This window comes from Sphaeramia orbicularis, chromosome 7 (genome assembly GCF_902148855.1).
Source record: "Sphaeramia orbicularis chromosome 7, fSphaOr1.1, whole genome shotgun sequence".
Taxonomy (NCBI): domain Eukaryota; kingdom Metazoa; phylum Chordata; class Actinopteri; order Kurtiformes; family Apogonidae; genus Sphaeramia; species Sphaeramia orbicularis.
The window spans coordinates 24,872,096-24,889,410 of NC_043963.1; the positions used below are offsets into that span (position 1 = coordinate 24,872,096).

A 17,315-nucleotide genomic window follows, 5' to 3' on the forward strand; every position below is an offset into this window, starting at 1 on the left:
TTTATGATATGAATAGAGCAGAACTAGCAAACTGATAAATGTGGTTAAACATTAGTAGGTGGATGCACAGAAAACAAGAAAAGAAATGCAATCATTTTCATATTTGTGGTTGACAGAGTGACGTCAAACATCTCAAACAACAAAACACCACAAGTCAAAGATAAATATCCCAAAACCTGTGGTGGAAGATGTTATACAATGACAGTGTTCTGTGTGTTTTATCAGATTGTTCATGAGTTTGTATGTTTAGATGTGTTGAACGCAGGTGAGGTGAAATTTAGATGTAGAAATCTGATACTTATATGATGTTTTCAGTCATTTATAACAAAGGTTACATTCATCTTTAGGCCTCAGCATGATGCCTTAGTAATCTAAACTAATGAGCTCATTCTGATGAAGAAGAGGTCACCACAACACTGACGACAACTAGAACATGTTAAACTCACTGTGACAGGCTCTCTGAGGACATGAAAAAAAAAGTGCTGCATTTCCAGTAGTTGGATTACAAAATTATTTTGTTTAATATATGCACACAAAATGAGGCAAACTTCAGCAGAAGAGAAGACTAATGAATGTTTTGCATATTCTGCTGTTTCAAATGCTCGGTTAGTTACGACACACTACAGGCAAAACCTCTGAGACTGAGCACAAATGAGACCGGAGATGGCTCTTACACCAAAACCCTCCAAACTAACCTAGATCCAGCACTTCCTCTGACCTCATACCAACCCCTGTTTAGGTGCTATTCATAGCTCAGCATGTTCACACAGCTTTCACAGTGTGGACGTGAGCTTTGTGAGAGAAAACTGGCATCCGGCCCAGTCACAGAGAAAACAACAGCACACAGTCCAGTTGGATCTTACCTGCGGTCGGACCTGAGGGACCAGCAGCCAGAGATTCTGGCTCCGGTGCCATCCAGCAGAGTCATATCTGCTTCAGATAACACCCTGCTCCCCTCCAGCTCTCCCGTCACCGTGGCAACCTCCCCACAACTACAGTGAACAGCCCTCAATGGTGGAACCCCGACAGAAGTCCCACAGTACAGTTTCTACTAGAGTTTTTCTCCAATCATTCACATTTCTGCAAAACCTTTACTCAGAGTTTCTCACGTCTCTGTAACTGTCCACGTGTCCTTCTTTCTCTGTGTCCAGGTCTGTCTGCGAAAGACAAACACTAAGAGGATCAGTGTAACACTGGCAGCAAAGAGCTGCTTGGCTGGTATTAATAGAGGTACCTGTAAGCAAACAGAGAACAGGGCGTTCTTCTGCTGATCCTTCACTGAGTTAAAGAGTCACAGAGACACAACAAACTCACTGAATCAGGATGAAAGACACGTTCTACCAGATGGCATTTAAGACAGTGAAGGTTTTTGACTGAGTGAATTGAGAATTGACAGCTACAAGTGAAAACATGTAGTTATCGTTTAATGACAGTAATAGACATCGAACCAAGGCATCAGCAAGTTACTGATCTCACGTTGACCTGATAACATCAGCATAAATTTAACTAATGGACTTTTTAAGTACATATAACTTAAAATTTTTGTTAAATGTAAGTTAAATGTACTTAAAAAGTTCATTAATCATTACTTAATGTTGTTAAGGCAACCACTTTTCTCAATTTTTTAAAGTAAACTCAACTTATCCGGGCTTACAGTGAACTTGATAACTCCAAATCAGAAGTCATACTGTTCAGTCCACCACATTCCATTATTCCCATCAAAAATAGCCTCAGTCCTCTATCCACAAATGTCATGTCCACTGCCAGAAATCTTTAATATTTGATTCAGATCTCACCTTCCAATCACACAAAAATAAAAGTAGCCCAGTCCTGTTTTCTCCATCTACCATTTCAAGAATCAAACCACTGCTCCCACACTCCGACCTGGAAACACTCATCCACTCATTCATATTCTCCACACTCAGTTACTGTAATTCACTTCTTTCCGGCATTAACCAAAAATCACTCTCCTGCCTCCAACTGGTCCAGAACGCAGCAGCCAGGCTTCTCACTGGTTTTAACAGACGACATCACATCATCCCAATCCTGGCTTCACTCCATCCGCTTCCTGTGCATTTTAGAATTGATTTCAAGACTTTACTGATCACTTTTAAAGCCCGACTGGGCCTGGCCCCTAGCTACATAGCTGACATGCTAACTACTTATGAGCCAGTATGCAGTCTTAGATTCTCAGGTGGGGGGCTCTTGGCGGTTCCAAGGTTGAGGCTTAAATCTAAAGGTGAAGTGCTTTCTCCATCAGGGCCCCTCGACTTTAGAACAGCCTGCCCGAGGAGATAAAGCTTGCAGAATCAGTGACATCTTAAAATGCATTTTTATAAACTTGCATTTATGTGATGTTGTCTTTTTTTAATATTTGAATATTTAATTTTACCCTTTTTTTGGATACTCACTTATATCGACATACATGATGTTGTATTACTCCATTCCTTCATTTTTATATTGAATTGACAGCATCATGTTATGTCTCTGTGATCTCTGCCCTCTCTTCTTCAATATATTGAAATTTATTCAGAGTGTCATGTTTTTCTAGTTTGCTGTTCTTATCTCTTTTACTGTATTGGGTTGTTTTTCTATGTTTTAGTGTCTTTGCTTGCGTCTTGTTTTACTTCAGTTTCAGTTTAATTCTGTCCTCCTGTTAAGCCCTCTGTTGTTATTTTGACTCCGTGGGCATCCTGCTGTTGTGCCCTTCTGCTCTGTCTATCAAAACACTTTGTAAACTCAGTTTTTAAAGGTGCTATATAAATAAAAGTTATTATTATTATTATACGTTAAGAAAAAAAATCCTAGTAAACATCATACAAAATTTCAGCCTTGTATCTTTGTTAGATTTGAGATATTTAGTTCATTACAGAAAACAATCTATTCCTTTTACAAAAAATACTTAGTCACCATAATAATGACTACAACATGAGAAATAAGTACCAACATTTGAAAGATGTTACATGCTTCAATGTGGAGATACACAAAAAAATAAAATCCTAAATCAACATTTTGTTTTGTTGAAAAACTGCTAAATATTTAATGCATGGCTCACATTTTTTATGGTGTTTACCAGGACAAATAACATTATATTCTGAGAGTATGAAGCAAATTTAAGATGGTTAGTTAATAGCATCTGATTAAAATCTGTAGATTTGAGGTGGAATGACCCTCATATGAAGTTAAGAATATGTACTTTCTAGTGTTTACTATTTTTAACATTTTATTCAGATAATACAGCAGATCACTGGGTACAATCAAGTATCATATCCCTCATTGACACCCATTACATTTGTCTCCTGTTACTGTTAGTCTGTGGGTGTACAATAAAAGTCTGATTAAGACCAGCTCTAAATGAAAAGTGTCATGAGAAAACTTTTGTTATGATGTGATGCTATATAAATACATTTGATTGACTGATTGATACTAACTGCTCATATTGAATATACTGTACATTTAAGTAATTTAATTCCAATATGCAATAATTTTTGTGTTTAATGTTAGAGGCAGGAATGCACATATCAGCTGAACATCAATATCGGCCAATATTAGCCTTATTCACTGATATCATTATCTATCTGTTACATTATAATAAATGTTTCATATATTTGTATTATTGAACATGTTGTCATTCAAAGATAGTGAGATGAAAGCTTTAATTAAAACACTACAGTAAATCATTTTATTTAACTTATAATGAACATTTCTTTGTTTCACTGCCACAAAAGAGAACAAAATAAGAAATTAACAAAAAAGCCTTTAATTTTACAATCACTGTATCCCTGGAAATAAGGTTTTTACTGTGTATTTTTTGCTTTTTATGATAGATTTCTGTGGGTTCTTAAACACAGTTAATCTTACATATGTAGCCTAAATATTGTGTTTTGTCATGTGGAGGCTCTGACGCAGTGACAGCATGCAGCTCACCTACTTCTGCTGATGGACCCGTTTCAGCGCATTTGATCAATTTACAGCCACATTATGTGTCTATACCGTACAATAACACAGGCAGACTGACTTAAATACTATCAAATGTATCACCATAACAGCCGAAATGTGTCTTTATCAGTGCGCTGTTACATGTAACCTACTTCTGGCAGGAGGGGGAGTGAGTGTGATTAGCCTACATTACGGGATCAGGACGCTGTGTCTGAATAAAACATCAAAAATCACACAGATCACGTAAATAAAGAGAATGCAAACACAGGTAAAAATGCGCAGTATCGTGTACCTGTCCGAGCGGCAGGACATTATTTTCCCGCACTCCGTTTCCATAGCGATCTTGCGACCTCGGAGCCGGCATCGGCTGGTTACAGCCATGGATGGACTACTTCTTAACCGCGCGGTGGATTATGGGTAATGTAGTTTATCGTCACGTGCCTCCAAACGGCTGCTTTTCAGGAAATATCCCGGCATGAATTAACAAAACTCAGATGTTTTGTCATTTTTATCAATTTATTTTTTTCTGGCAATAAAAAAATGGCACACACAAAGAAATAAGCAGAGACAGAAAGAGAAATAATTAATAACGGCATAGACAGCGTTGACAAAACAGATTGTCACAATGCTTTTCTAACAGTCCGCAGAGTTTGTCATATCCACACAGACATGTCTGTTTTTTTGTGTAGAGTAGAAATGAAAAGCTGCCAACTTCCATGTAACAATAGTCCTAGACATGGCTGGAGGAAACAATACTTTGACCTCACTGGGCGTACAATCCAACAACTCTGATTCACATTTGAGTAAATATTCAGTGATTCCAGTGTTCTTCCAGCAGGACCAACCCTTGCTATGATATATTTCCAAAAGAACCTGCAAATGACAGAAGAGTTAATACTTTTCCAGGTTTTAAGCCAAAGCCTGAGAGTAAAGTGGTAAAAAAAAAAAAAAAAAAAAATTACATGGCATCACCTCTGCTGAGCAGCTGCAGGTTTCGTCCTTCCTCCTGTACCTGAAGCTGAAGTACCTGCTGCAGCAGCTCCTGCCGAAGAGTCTCTTGAACCAAACCCATCCTCTCTAATTTCTCCCCGTTCAGTCGCAACAGTGCACGACCTGTGAGGCGAAAGCAAAGCGCTCGAAAATCTGTTTTTATTTCCTCATCCTGCTAATAGAATATTTTGGCAATTCGACCTGTGATGGCGTGATGGGAGAATGCTTCAACGTAGGTCAGGTAATTGTGAGGACAGTGTTTCTTCAGCCATTTACAAACATCTTGCTGCGACCAAAGCACAACGGGACGAATCAGGCTGGGCTGTGTCGGGCTTGTGTGATATATCCCATAGCTGTCACTGGAATGATACTGCAGAAACATACGAGAAAAAAATATTAATGCAGAAAAAAAGACTTATGATTTTCTCTGACCTGATCCCGACTACAAATCAGGTTTTAAACATCTCACATCCTCAAAACGATATGATCAGAGCCTTACATCTCCTGACACACATACCATACATCAAAAGCCCTGTGCACAAGTCTGTAAGAGCAGGAACAGTTTGTAAACTTATTAGGACAAACTGTGACCTTATGTACCCACAGATCAAACACTCTGTGAACATCCGTAAGTTTAGCGAACATGTTGCAGCTTCTGCGACAGTAGCAGAAAGACAGGCATGTACGGCAGTGTGATCATGAGATCCACTGCTTTAATCTTATAGATGTACAGGATGTAAAACTGTGCAGGACTAATCAAACTGTGGCTTTGATCAGTCAATCAGGTTTAAAAATTCAGCAACTTCAGCGATTCACTGTGCAGGAAAGAGGTGCTTGAAGAAAACGTGCTCCTACATTTCAGTAACCAAGGTCCATGCTTGAGGAGTGCCTTCAGTTACATTTAAAAATGCTGTTTGACGTGATCTGATGAGAAAGTGGGAGCCAATAATTAGTATTCAGTTTTTCTTGTTATGGCTCACCACTTTACATGGTCTTCACCACAAACACATGTTCACCCAGGTATTCTAATGACTGCTCATTTACATTTCAACATGCCCAATCTTGCCTTTAACCTCCAAACACCGATTGTACTGTGTTGCCTGTGTTTACAGCAATGCAACACAATTGGTCACATTAAACATGGAGGCAGTCAGATGAGAGACAGTGACTATAATGAGTATTTACAGATTGTTTCTTTTTCTTTTTTACCCCATCATAATAGTGTGCCTGTGAGGACTGTGGCTGCAGTGAGAGAAAAACTGAGAACAGTAATATATGCAAAAAGACTAACTGAAAGAGGAACCACTACACTGTGGAAAAATACTGCACACATGTGCAGCACATATTCCAAACGCTCATTAAGTTCATGTTCTTCAAGACAAAAATAAACTAACCACTACAATATGTGCAACCAAGAGGATTGAAACCAACAAACAACACTTTGTGCAGAACTGTGTTATCAGCCCAGCCCAGTTCTATGTTTGCAGCTTTAGCCTCAGCTCATAGCTGCCTTTTAAAGAGCCTTTCATGAGGTGAAGACAAAGGCATGGGCTCTCCGACTTGTAACCAAGGGCTTTAAATGAGGCCAGTCTACAGCACAAATGGATTGCTTCTGTTGATGGCAGACGGCATGAGCATGAGCAGTGTTGTATCAGACAAGGAGACAAACTTCAAGTGAAGATTCAGATGAAACTGGAACAGAATACAGAGTGGATCTGATAACAGTTTCACATAAAGATCTTTAAAAAAAAGCAGTGCATATTTCTTCACTACCAAACAAACCGGCAATCATAAACTGCAAAACATCACATCTTCTGTATAAAACTAACTGCTGTTTTTCTCTGTACTGAGTGGTGCTGCAGCATAGTGTGTGTGTTGGAAGACCTGAGCTATTTAAAGCCAAACTAAAAGGCTGTTAGAGCCCACCAGCCCGCTGGGGAGAGAGCAACGTCCATTCTCTGCTAACAAAGCGCCCATTTGTGACAACAGATGATGACCAGCCCACATTTGCTTTATAGGAATTTTCTTCCAGACATTTCTGAAAGTAAATGTGAGAGAAGAAATGCTAAACATTCCTTTGCATGCGCTCCTAGGTAGATTAAACAGCCACAGCTGAAGTAAATCAGTTTGTGTCTGTGTAGCATAAATGCGAGAATGCAACTGAACTAAGAGGAAATGTTGAACCTTATATGAAAAACAAATGCTCAAAATGCTCTTATTTTCCATATATGGTGATACTCGATAGACTTCAACTGCTGCAGTAAACACTAACAGCAGGGATGATCAACAGTCAGAAAGCAGGACTTTTATTGGACTGAGTCATCTTCAAAAACACATATTAACTAGGATGCCAGTTCTGCCAGTTGTCACATACTGTCATTAATGTTGTCCAGTAACATAACAATAAATTAACCCTCTACGACTCAAAACGTTCTAAGAGCAGTTGGCATCAGGTGTCATTCATCGTATAATTCAGGACAAACCGAAGTTTCATCTGTTTCATTTACTTTTACTTTGTCTGAGGATGGGTGAATTTAAAAAAAATATTTTTAACAAAGGCAGTCAAATGTTTTTTTTTTTTACTGTAAGCTCAGACAGAACCTTGGAAAGTTATCTCTTATTTAGAAAGCTGTACTTGTTTTCAACTTCCAAATAAATTTTTCTGACCCTCTAACCCAAGTTATATCCCCTTAGTTCAATATTTACCAGGGCAATTTTCAGTAAAACCTTTTTTTCCATTTATATTCCATTTACTTGACATGTGGATAGACTGATTTATTTTTGCAGAGGAATTTATTACCAAATGACCATGAACAAATGTTGGAAAACAATAAGCCTTCACCGTGGAGCTCAATGACGAAATGAGACAAAATCTAAGATATTACTTTTTACCTGAGTTTTTGATGCATACGAGATGAGTGGTTCAGAAGTTATTAAATATTTCAGAACAATAGTTATTTTTAGCAGTGAGTAGCAGTCTCAGACTTCAGGGGTTAATTGATGCATCTCCTTAACAGGGTTTTGCAGGTTTCACCCTTTATTTGAGACCATTATTAATTCATTTCCGAGCTCAGAGCCAGTTCATGTTCTGTCACAGTGCAGAGAACTTTGATGATGCTCCTGAAGTGAATATAGATCAGTAGCAGGGGGTGGGAGGAGTGTTTTCATTGGACATTATCCCTTTCAAGACCCTTGAAATTATTGGAGCTTATCCTCTTAATGGACCTGCAGAAGGCCAAACATCATGGTTTATAACAGTAGGTGTGTTTGGGTTCTGTACCTGTAGGGCCTCTGTACCCGGCTGCTGCAGTAACTTCACTGTTCTGCCTCCTGCTGTTTTCTGTCCACGTCCGTCGTGCCAGGTTAGGTTCCCACCTGTCCGTCGACTCAGCTGGTGCTTGAAGTCTTCCGGTAAAGCCCTATACTCTACAGCTGGCCTGCAGAAACTGAAACTGGATGCAGCTGGAGAGACACAAGTGGAGACATAATAATCAGGCAGACAGATGTGACAATCACTACTGACAATGAAAAAACAGCATGAGACATGTCATGGAAAACACAAAACTCCTCAGTATACAACCTCAAAACGAAAGTCGACCACATAGACAGGCCGTCATTCAGTAGTGATCTCATTATGACTTGCCTGTTCATACTTGCTCTTCTGAAACTGAGCAAGAATGAGGTAATGTTCAAAGTTACCTGAGCCTGGACACGCTTCGGGGTACTTCCTGGAAACCAGTGTGTAAATACACCATTACTCTGAGCAGAGCCCGTAGGTGAATTTTGGAGCTATCAGACAGGGCACTTTCTCATCATTACGAGGAGGCCTGTAGGCAGACATCCAAACTGCCTCAATAGCAGGTGGCTTCCCAACATCCAGTAATTAAAAAAGTGTGGAACTACAGTAAACATGCTGTTACTGGCACCAATACTGGCAGAAAGCCACAGGTCATTACTGATTCATGTGCCAGATTGGAAGAATTTTCTTATGGAGGAAGATTTTTCTTCTTTTTAACGTGTGGAGCGTTGTGCGCAGCTGTGTTTGTGTATGCAATAATGAGCATTTCAACATCTTTAATTGACTAAAAGAATTTGAAAGGACAGAATGAGAAAGGCTTTCGGTGGGAATGAGAGTTTGAGGAGATGAAAGTGTCCTTTGGTTTTCTTGCTTTGTGCCGCTTTTCTGTCATTCAACACATCCCGCTGAGGGCACAGCAAAGCTGAGTCTTGCAATCATCAAGGCAAATTGACGGCTTCACTGACAAAAACTCTGTATGCAGTTTTTGTTTCTTTGAGGTGTGAGGCGAGACTGTGTATGCATAAACCTTTTCTCATACTGTTATTAGTTCCCCAGATGGATACTGTAAACACAAACATCCCTCTTTTCAGATTAAATGGAAATAATTAACTATTAACTATTTGTCAGACTGCCAACATCCCCAGACTTTCATGATCCCGAGAGCTTACTATGTTCGCCTACATTACGCTTCTTTGGGATCTTACATGGAAATTACAGCTTCTATTTCTGTCTATCTGAAAATTTCCAAATTCAGCATCTGAACAAGACCATCATAAACTACCACCTGAGTCCACCTGCTGTCATCAGGCTTGATACATTATATGCAGATTCTACACAAATGGGCTTCAGTCTGTGGTATAACTGGAACCATCAGTAAAAATCACATCCTCAGCCACTAAAATCAATCACCGCCGTCATTCATTGAGGTGATTCTGGTCCATTTTTCGCTGTCCGTTTCAGCACCGAGTCACTGCCCTTCAGACCAGCAGTCAACCTGTTATTCCTTCTTAAAATCACCATAATGATCCTTAAATATTCTCAATGGGGCTTACACAGTACTGACTCTGCCTTTGTAACACCTTAAACGAGGTGGATTATTATTCTGCAGAATGTCAGTTATATTTCCAGTCGTAGGTGTAGTTTTCTTCATCTATTAAAATACTCTGATCTAATATATGGACTTTATTATTGCAAAACTATAGTACACAATACGTTTTTTGTACTAAATCTGACTGCGAACATACCTGGAAAACCGGTCTTGCAAGTACTAAGTATCAAACTGACTGAAGCTGAAGTGCACAAGACTGTATTTTACTTACTGTTTTACCGATATATGGTAATTCAACGCCTTAAAAAGCTGCCTACCGTCCACAGCCATAACGTTTTCCAGTCCTGGTCGTTTAGTCAAAGTGTGCCATCGTCTCCGGCTCCTGCGCCCACCTCTCCTCCTCTGTGCGCGAAGCTCCGCTCTGTTTACGCACAAAAGTTTGACTGAGCTCTGACAGGAGCAGCGAGCCTCGTCATCCTCCTGAACCCTGCTGGTCTGGACCGGGAAATGCCTCAAAACCAGCTCAGGCACGGCGTCAATCGTCGCCAGTGTCTGTGGGTTGAAGTAGTTAAAAACAGACAGGAATGTCCCCCCAGCAGCTGGCTGACTGGTTCCGCTGGCACAGAGCTATGCGCGCACAGGCGAGCGCTTGCGTATGCGCTTGCGTGTGCGTGTATTTGTGTGTGGTTTATCTGTGTCGTGAGAATCAGATGCGCGGCTTTTTCTCAAGAGCATGCGAAAGCGCAGTGAGCTCAAAGTGCAGCCCCGGGCCCTGTAATTAACACAGCCAGTGGAGTCTTTGAAAAAAAAACAGCCGGATGAAAAGGCTTCTCATCACTGCAGCATCCACCATAAGGAATTCCCCGTTGCCTTTCTTAAAGAAAGGGAGCTCTGTGCGCGCCTGTGGGCAGCGAGCCCTCTCCGGGATGGACTCTCTATGTGGGATTTGTCCAGAGGAGCTGCAGGACATCAGAGCACAGAGTTCATAGAGCACCACTCCTGCTCCACCTGCCCACTGACTCATATTATTGAACAGATTAGGCCTAACAAAGCTGCACAGTGACCTATGACCTCTCATTTATGAGCAGCACAATACATACGACTCTCTTCACGTTGAAACTAGGATGATCTTTCCATCTATAATACGATTAAAAAAGGGATTTTTCTGTTTCTCCATTGCTACAAATTGGAGGCTAGCTTTGGGAATAGCTGTGGGAGAGCTCCTGAAGGGTCTGGGCTAAAATACATTTTTGCAGTTTTCTTCTGAATATTCATAAATATTTTATTCTTTTATATCTGGCTGCTCTGATTTTGAAGCCGTTTGGCAGAATATTCTCAAAAATCTGACGCTGCAGCTTTTGTGAAATCAAACTGTAACATTCATGGGGTATGCAGAGCTTTTTCCTGTGCAGATGAAAACATGACTGCCCTTCTGAGACGGCTTTTGGCAGGAGACTAGAGGTGCATTTGTGATGATGAAAGGAGATTAGACACATCAAGGTAACAGGAGTGCAAATGGCACCGGATCAGTGACTGAAACAAATGTGTGCAGGTGTTGTGAGGTGTAACGATGGTTGGTCAGAGGGCATGTGCATATATTAAGAGTTCAAGCTCCATCCTGCTCACAATGCCAAGACATTTTATAACGAGGGGTGTGGTGCTGCGTTCGCTGGTAACGTTCTGCTTTAAAACTGTCTCTTAGTTCTTTACAGAAACAAGCACTGCCCAGCATGGATCTGAGAGGCAGAACTCGCCTGCTTCTGTTTTTGATATTGCATCATGTGATTGATGTTTATTTGAAACGCCTGCACAGTAGATAACAATCTGTCAGATATTCTCCTATATCTCCCCACAATCAGTGCTTGCATTACCAAGCCACCATCACCATTTTTTCCCTGAGTTTCCTGAGTTTTTAACAAAGATGGTCACAAATTTGCATTGTAGTGCACCCCAATTACACCACAAACAGCACATGGGATTGGGATTGTAAACTAGTCTGAATTTAATTGGCAGGGAGGGGGAGCGACTGGTTTCTGCAGATGGTATTGAGAAAACAGAGACTGGAGAATTGGGGCTCCTCTTAAACTTTAACCATGGGCACATTTGGCCTGGTTAGTGTGCTAAAAGATGAAAGGGACCGCTTGAATTAATAGTTTCCACAGGAGAGAACATCAAAGAGCCTCAAATATTAATAGTATACATTAGAGGTTTACACTGAGCAGCTGCCTTTTGTTTTAATGTTTAACCACGGAATTCTTCTCCATCAACTGTTTTGTGGTCATTGAAGCGTGACCTAAAATGTCCAGCATAGTATTTAATTTTTAGACTAAACAGTAAACAAAAACCTACCCAACTATAATGTTTTTTTGGAACATCATAGTAAATAGTTTCTTAGCTTGCCGGGTCACCACCAGTTGTTGGTAATAAAAGTAAAAGAGATGAAGTTGAGACTGAAGAGGCAGCCATGGTTCAGTTTTTCCTCTCTGAGTCTAAACCAGTGGTTAACACAAGAGGGCAGTCACATACTGTCAATTGTCAACTATCTCATACTGAGCACTGTCTACTTTTAAAATCTACAATCACCACTAGGTGCATTCATGATTTTAGCTGCATTATAGATTTCATTTCTAGATTTTGTGCTGTAAAGTTTATGTTAAATCAGTGTAAAATCATAGCCTTGCTCTTTAACCTTCAAAGAACCTAAACAGCTGTTGTCGACCAAAAGCATCTACAGATCTAAAATGTTTAATAACTGTTGAACCACTGATCCTATCAATACATGCAAATAATTCACATAAAATACAGTTTCTCAGCTTCTCATCGTCCTCTGATATGACCCATATGGATGATCAGAGGCTCCATAGTGAACATGGAAATGCTGTCATCTTCCACAACACTGATTCACGAACAAAACCCATGTACTTTGACAAAGGACCGTGGCTGTAGAAGCTTGTTTTTATATTCAGTTAATGATATATTTGGCTGAAAAAAAAATCACTTTTCTTCAGTTTTCTCTGTTCTGTTAAAATAACCTTTGAATTTAATCTGGGGTTTTAGGAACATCTGCACAATCAGTAAATTAAATATGGGAAAAAAATCATATTTTCATAGAAAAATGTAAAATGCCAAGAACAACATTATAATAAATGGTCATGAATCAGTTTGGAAAGGTTAAATGTAGATAAGAATTCATTTGTAACTTGCTACAATCATAGTTCTAGGTCTTTAAGGGTTAATTCATGCTGTACCTCTATTGTGAATTAATTATTTTTCTTATGCCGTGTATTGTTTTATCTTGTACAGCACCTTTAACTTTGTTTGGAAAAGTACTATGTAAATAAAGTATTACTTACTTACAAATTCACAGTGGTGGGCTCAGTATTGCTTAGTTTATCAACATGCTGCCTGGCACAATAATTAATCTTACAACCCTAATGTGAAAATTATATGCACCTTATTAAGTCATGCAACGCTCTATAATTTACAGAAAATACACCTCTGCAGCTCTGTAGCATGAAAAGTATTCATTTGAACACTGAAAGCAGAGCTGCACAATTTATCAAATCACAAATGTGATGCAATGTCAGCCTGTGTAAAATGCTGTAATTTAAAGCTCCAGTGTGTGTCTGGTGATATTTTGGATTCAGTGACACTAAGGAGAGGTTTAGAGAGGTGCACTGTGTAAAAAACATGCAAATTTTCTATTACTGCTTTGAAGATTTTTATACTAGTTCAAGAGGTTTGAGTTGGAAAAAAATACATATTTCAAAATGATTATTTTCTTTACTAATCAGGCAAGAGACAAAAACTGCACAACTCAATACTGCCAACAAGGATCACATGAAGACTTTGAGCAAACCACGCAGCCCTGATTAAAAGTATACACGCAAAAGATGAATACATTATACACTGCGTCGATCACATTTTGTAGTGTTATTCATATTGAAATGAAATGTTGCTTTCACATAGCATCTAATATTGTAGTTGCATTTTATGATGAAGGCGAAAATGTGTATGAGCCTGAAAAACACAAAGCCTTGCTGATGGGTTAGTTTGAGTGAAAACAATTTGAGAAAACTGTGTAAACTGAATGCATTGTGTCTCTACAATGAAAACAATTTAGTGCAGATATAGAGCGCTGTTCTTTAAAAACAAGACAATCATGTGAGTAATTTATCATGAGCACAACAGAATGGAGACACAAAGGTAAAACTTGAAAAGGTGGTCTGGAACAGATGCGTTTGTATAAAGCGGACAATCCTTGTGATGTTTGTGTATGTGTGTGCACATGTGGGGCTGTCCAGATGTGTACACACTGCCACGAGGATGGCAACAGCAAACACACTGAGGCTCTTGGCTTAAGTGTGAAGTGTGCTGTGACCTCTTGCTCCCTATGTGACCACCAAATTAGGTTTATTCAGGCAAACGTCCGTCCCACTAAATGACTTAATGCAATATTAATCCCACAGCATAAACATATTCATAAGTACAACAAGAAGAAACGTTTGGTTAATGAAAAATTAAGCTAATTATACGCAACCAGACCAGATCTTACAAGGGTAAAAAGAAAACACATAAAAAAGGAGCAGCCCAGCACAGGAAACAAGGTTCGGGTTTGCGAAGTGTTGGGACTAGTCAGTCTTGTTTGTCCTTTCACATGGCTGTTAATGTACAAGAGCGGATATAGGCCACTCGAAAACACACAAACAATGCAGCAAATCAAACAGATGTTTAAGCAGTAATCTGCATTCTAACCCTTTCCTCTTAAACTTTGCTTTCTGTAGTTTAACCAGACTTGTGGCAATGGTTAAAACTGAAGATGAATGCATGAGGAAACTATAAAAATATGAAATGTGCTCTGACAAACAAAACAAGGAGACTTTCCTCAGTTTCTGGAGGCCTTCGGTGCTGTGGTTGTACTACAGCACCGAATGTACTGGATGTTACTTGACTAATTTTGTATACTTTCCCTATATTTGTGGAAGACTTGGACTGGTCTGAGTTTGGGTGCCCCCCAGCCAGAAACATTAGGGACCAACCCCAACCACTAGATATAAGAAAAACATTTTTAGTTAGTTTTCATGTTATGTTTATTTGCTGCTTTTTGAACTTGGGTGATTAACCTTATGGTAGAGAAAACCCTGCAAATGTATCTGTTATTTCATGTAAGTTCAAAATAAATACAAAATAAATTATTTGCAAATTAAAGTAGGGATGCACAGATGTCGCTACAGAACCTTGGTTATGGCCAATGTCAGAAAACAAGATGAAATTTAATAATAATAGTTCACTGCTGTCTGTTGTGTTATATTCCAGATTGCTTTGTAAACTGCATGACTGATTTTGTGATCAAACATACAAAGATGAAAGCTTGTAAGATTTTAATACAGTTATTTTCCTGATTAAGAGTGCTTTAGTTTTCTTGGCACAAAAGGGGGAAAAATAACAACACAACCAAGATAAAAACAAAATAACATTGGTCTTAACATCGGCTATTGTATTGTATTTTCTAAATACAATACAATAGAAACACCTCAAGAGGAGAGCAGTGCCAAAGCCACAGTCTGATAAACACCAACTTTGCTGGAAAAACAAAGAGTTTTACAGGCAGGTTCAGAATGTGACTCACTGGTGTAAAACTAAACAGACATAGAAATTAAGCAGATAAACATAAGCTGGACCTGCCCGTATGTGGTCCAGACTTTCATAGACGTATGTGTTTAAATGCATGTATGAGTTACTCAGCGGTATAAACAAACTGATGACATTTTCCAGTGTGTGAATCTATTTTTGTTGGAATGCAGGCAAATCAGGTCTCCATCTGTTCATATAATGTGACGATGTCAAGAGGTGCGTGAACAGCCTAAACTGTGACGCAAGTGTTATGACGGGCAGGTGAGTACAACCTAAAACAGCTGTAACTCAGTGATGCCATTCAAGGAAAAACCTGGGTGGAACTGCCACTGTGGTGCAGAATAAAGCTGCACTTGTTTCGCAGAACCAGAGGCTCTGAGCCTGGATGGCGTACGCCCGGCAACATGTTTCACCTGATACAATGGGAGCTTGTTGACAAATCATGAGGTTAAAGAGTGACGATAATGTGTAACACGCAAAACACAAACACACCCACACTACTGTTTATATGCAAGTAAAAGAGTGTTTCTAGGTAAAAGAGGTGGGCCTGCGACAACAGGATACAGGAAATGGGCATGCTTCTAAAAAGGGCAAATCAAAAGATCCTTGCAAAATAATGGACACAATGTCAGTCTTGTCTACAGTGAAGCCATGTTATGAAAAGGGTCAAGGAAAATATTTTTGGCTCCATACAGCTGCTAAAATACCAACAACAATGTCAGTGCATAAAACATGGACCTTCAGACCATCCTTTAGGTGATAAATGGAAACTGTGGTATTTCGTTTGCTCCTATGTTCCTTTCACCTAAATGTGGAAACATAGAGACATAGTATAACAAGGAAAATGTTTTACCCGGTAAAGGAATAACATACTCTGATGATATGATATTTTTTTTCTAGTGTGATTGAATAAAGTACCTGAACAGAAAGGAAAGCAAAATGCAATCAACAGCTTTAAAAGCCAAACAGGTTTTATTTGAAGGCTTTGAGTTTATTTAGATGAGTCTTAAATTTGTCCTCCAAAAGTCCATCTGGTTAATACTTCCTTTCCATATGTAAAGCTTAGGCTTCAGAGGAAAAGTTTTAGTAAACTGATGTGAAATACATGCAACTGAAGTTTTCCTTCCAAGTGTCTTGAAAGTGGAAAGTGTCCTAGCTGTGCAGTTGGGAGGCTACGCTCGGCCTGTTCCGCTGTACAAAGGCCTGTGTTGGGAATGAATGCGTTGGTTTGTGAAGCAAAGTACTCAGAGGCATGGGTGTGTACTGTAGGTTTCAGCTCAGGGTACAGTTTTTATTTGTTCCCATTCCTGGAGGTTTGCTGTTAGGTCAGAGATTAGCTAGTTTTCATATGCATGTGCGAAGTAAAGAACCATATATGTGCAAATAGATGAACTATAGAGAAGATAAACCACTCAGTCTGTTATACAGTATAACCTCAACAATATAATCATGCTTTAAATGCTGGATGTGAAATGTGAAAGTATGCTGAAACACAACTTTACAATAGGAAAGTACCACGTGTAATACTGAGCTCATTTACATTAGGTTAATATATCACTTTTGTATTTTTGTGTCTGTTTCAGAACAAGTTAAAACAATGAAGGTAACTGTATGCGATACTCTACAGAACCAATAAATAACCAGTTCCATCTATGCTACACAATTTGACAAAAATTTTACAAAACATTCCAGTCTAATAGTACAGAATGTAATGAAGGAATGTACAGGTGCGGAAAAAATTATTAGACCATCAAAAGTCATCAGAAACAATGGTTATGCAATCAAGTACTAACTCCTGTGGGAATCATGTGACTAAAACAGACAGAAAAGAAAACATGGAATGCCTAAAAGCACTGTTTTTGTCAGTACAATGCCATAGCTATTGATGTAAGAACTGAAGTGATT

At 39.2% G+C, this 17,315-nt stretch overlaps 2 protein-coding genes across 4 annotated transcripts in view; both read right to left on the bottom strand.

The window, feature by feature from the left end:
• The window catches only part of uckl1a (uridine-cytidine kinase 1-like 1a), a 15,142-nt gene extending 10,784 nt beyond the window's left edge, over positions 1 to 4,358 (bottom strand). Inside the window, exon 1 of one of the 3 annotated variants that reach the window (XM_030137839.1) lies at positions 4,232 to 4,358. In XM_030137839.1, coding sequence (XP_029993699.1) covers positions 4,232 to 4,320 — 89 coding nt within the window. In that variant the 5' untranslated portion in view covers positions 4,321 to 4,358. Of the gene's footprint in view, positions 1 to 446; positions 602 to 863; positions 1,179 to 4,231 lie in introns of those variants that run through there. The other 2 variants (XM_030137841.1, XM_030137842.1) reach the window with 2 other exon arrangements.
• Positions 4,359 to 4,432: 74 nt separating this feature from the next.
• On the bottom strand, positions 4,433 to 10,402 carry samd10a (sterile alpha motif domain containing 10a). The gene is made up of 5 exons (XM_030137886.1): positions 10,094 to 10,402; positions 8,210 to 8,391; positions 5,131 to 5,299; positions 4,912 to 5,052; positions 4,433 to 4,812 (listed from the first exon to the last, which is right to left on the bottom strand). Exons 1-5 carry the CDS (start codon positions 10,104 to 10,106, stop codon positions 4,790 to 4,792), a joined length of 528 nt encoding a protein of 175 aa, XP_029993746.1. The 5' UTR covers positions 10,107 to 10,402; the 3' UTR covers positions 4,433 to 4,789.
• Positions 10,403 to 17,315: the final 6,913 nt, after the last annotated feature.

What these genes read in the sequence shown, in the direction of transcription:
- samd10a (XM_030137886.1), bottom strand. An exon ending in CTCCCATCACGCCATCACAG is followed by an intron (nt 5,053 to 5,130) that starts GTCGAATTGCCA and finishes TTCGCCTCACAG; the next exon opens with GTCGTGCACTGTTGCGACTG. An exon ending in CCTGCAGCTGCTCAGCAGAG is followed by an intron (nt 4,813 to 4,911) that starts GTGATGCCATGT and finishes TGTCATTTGCAG; the next exon opens with GTTCTTTTGGAAATATATCA.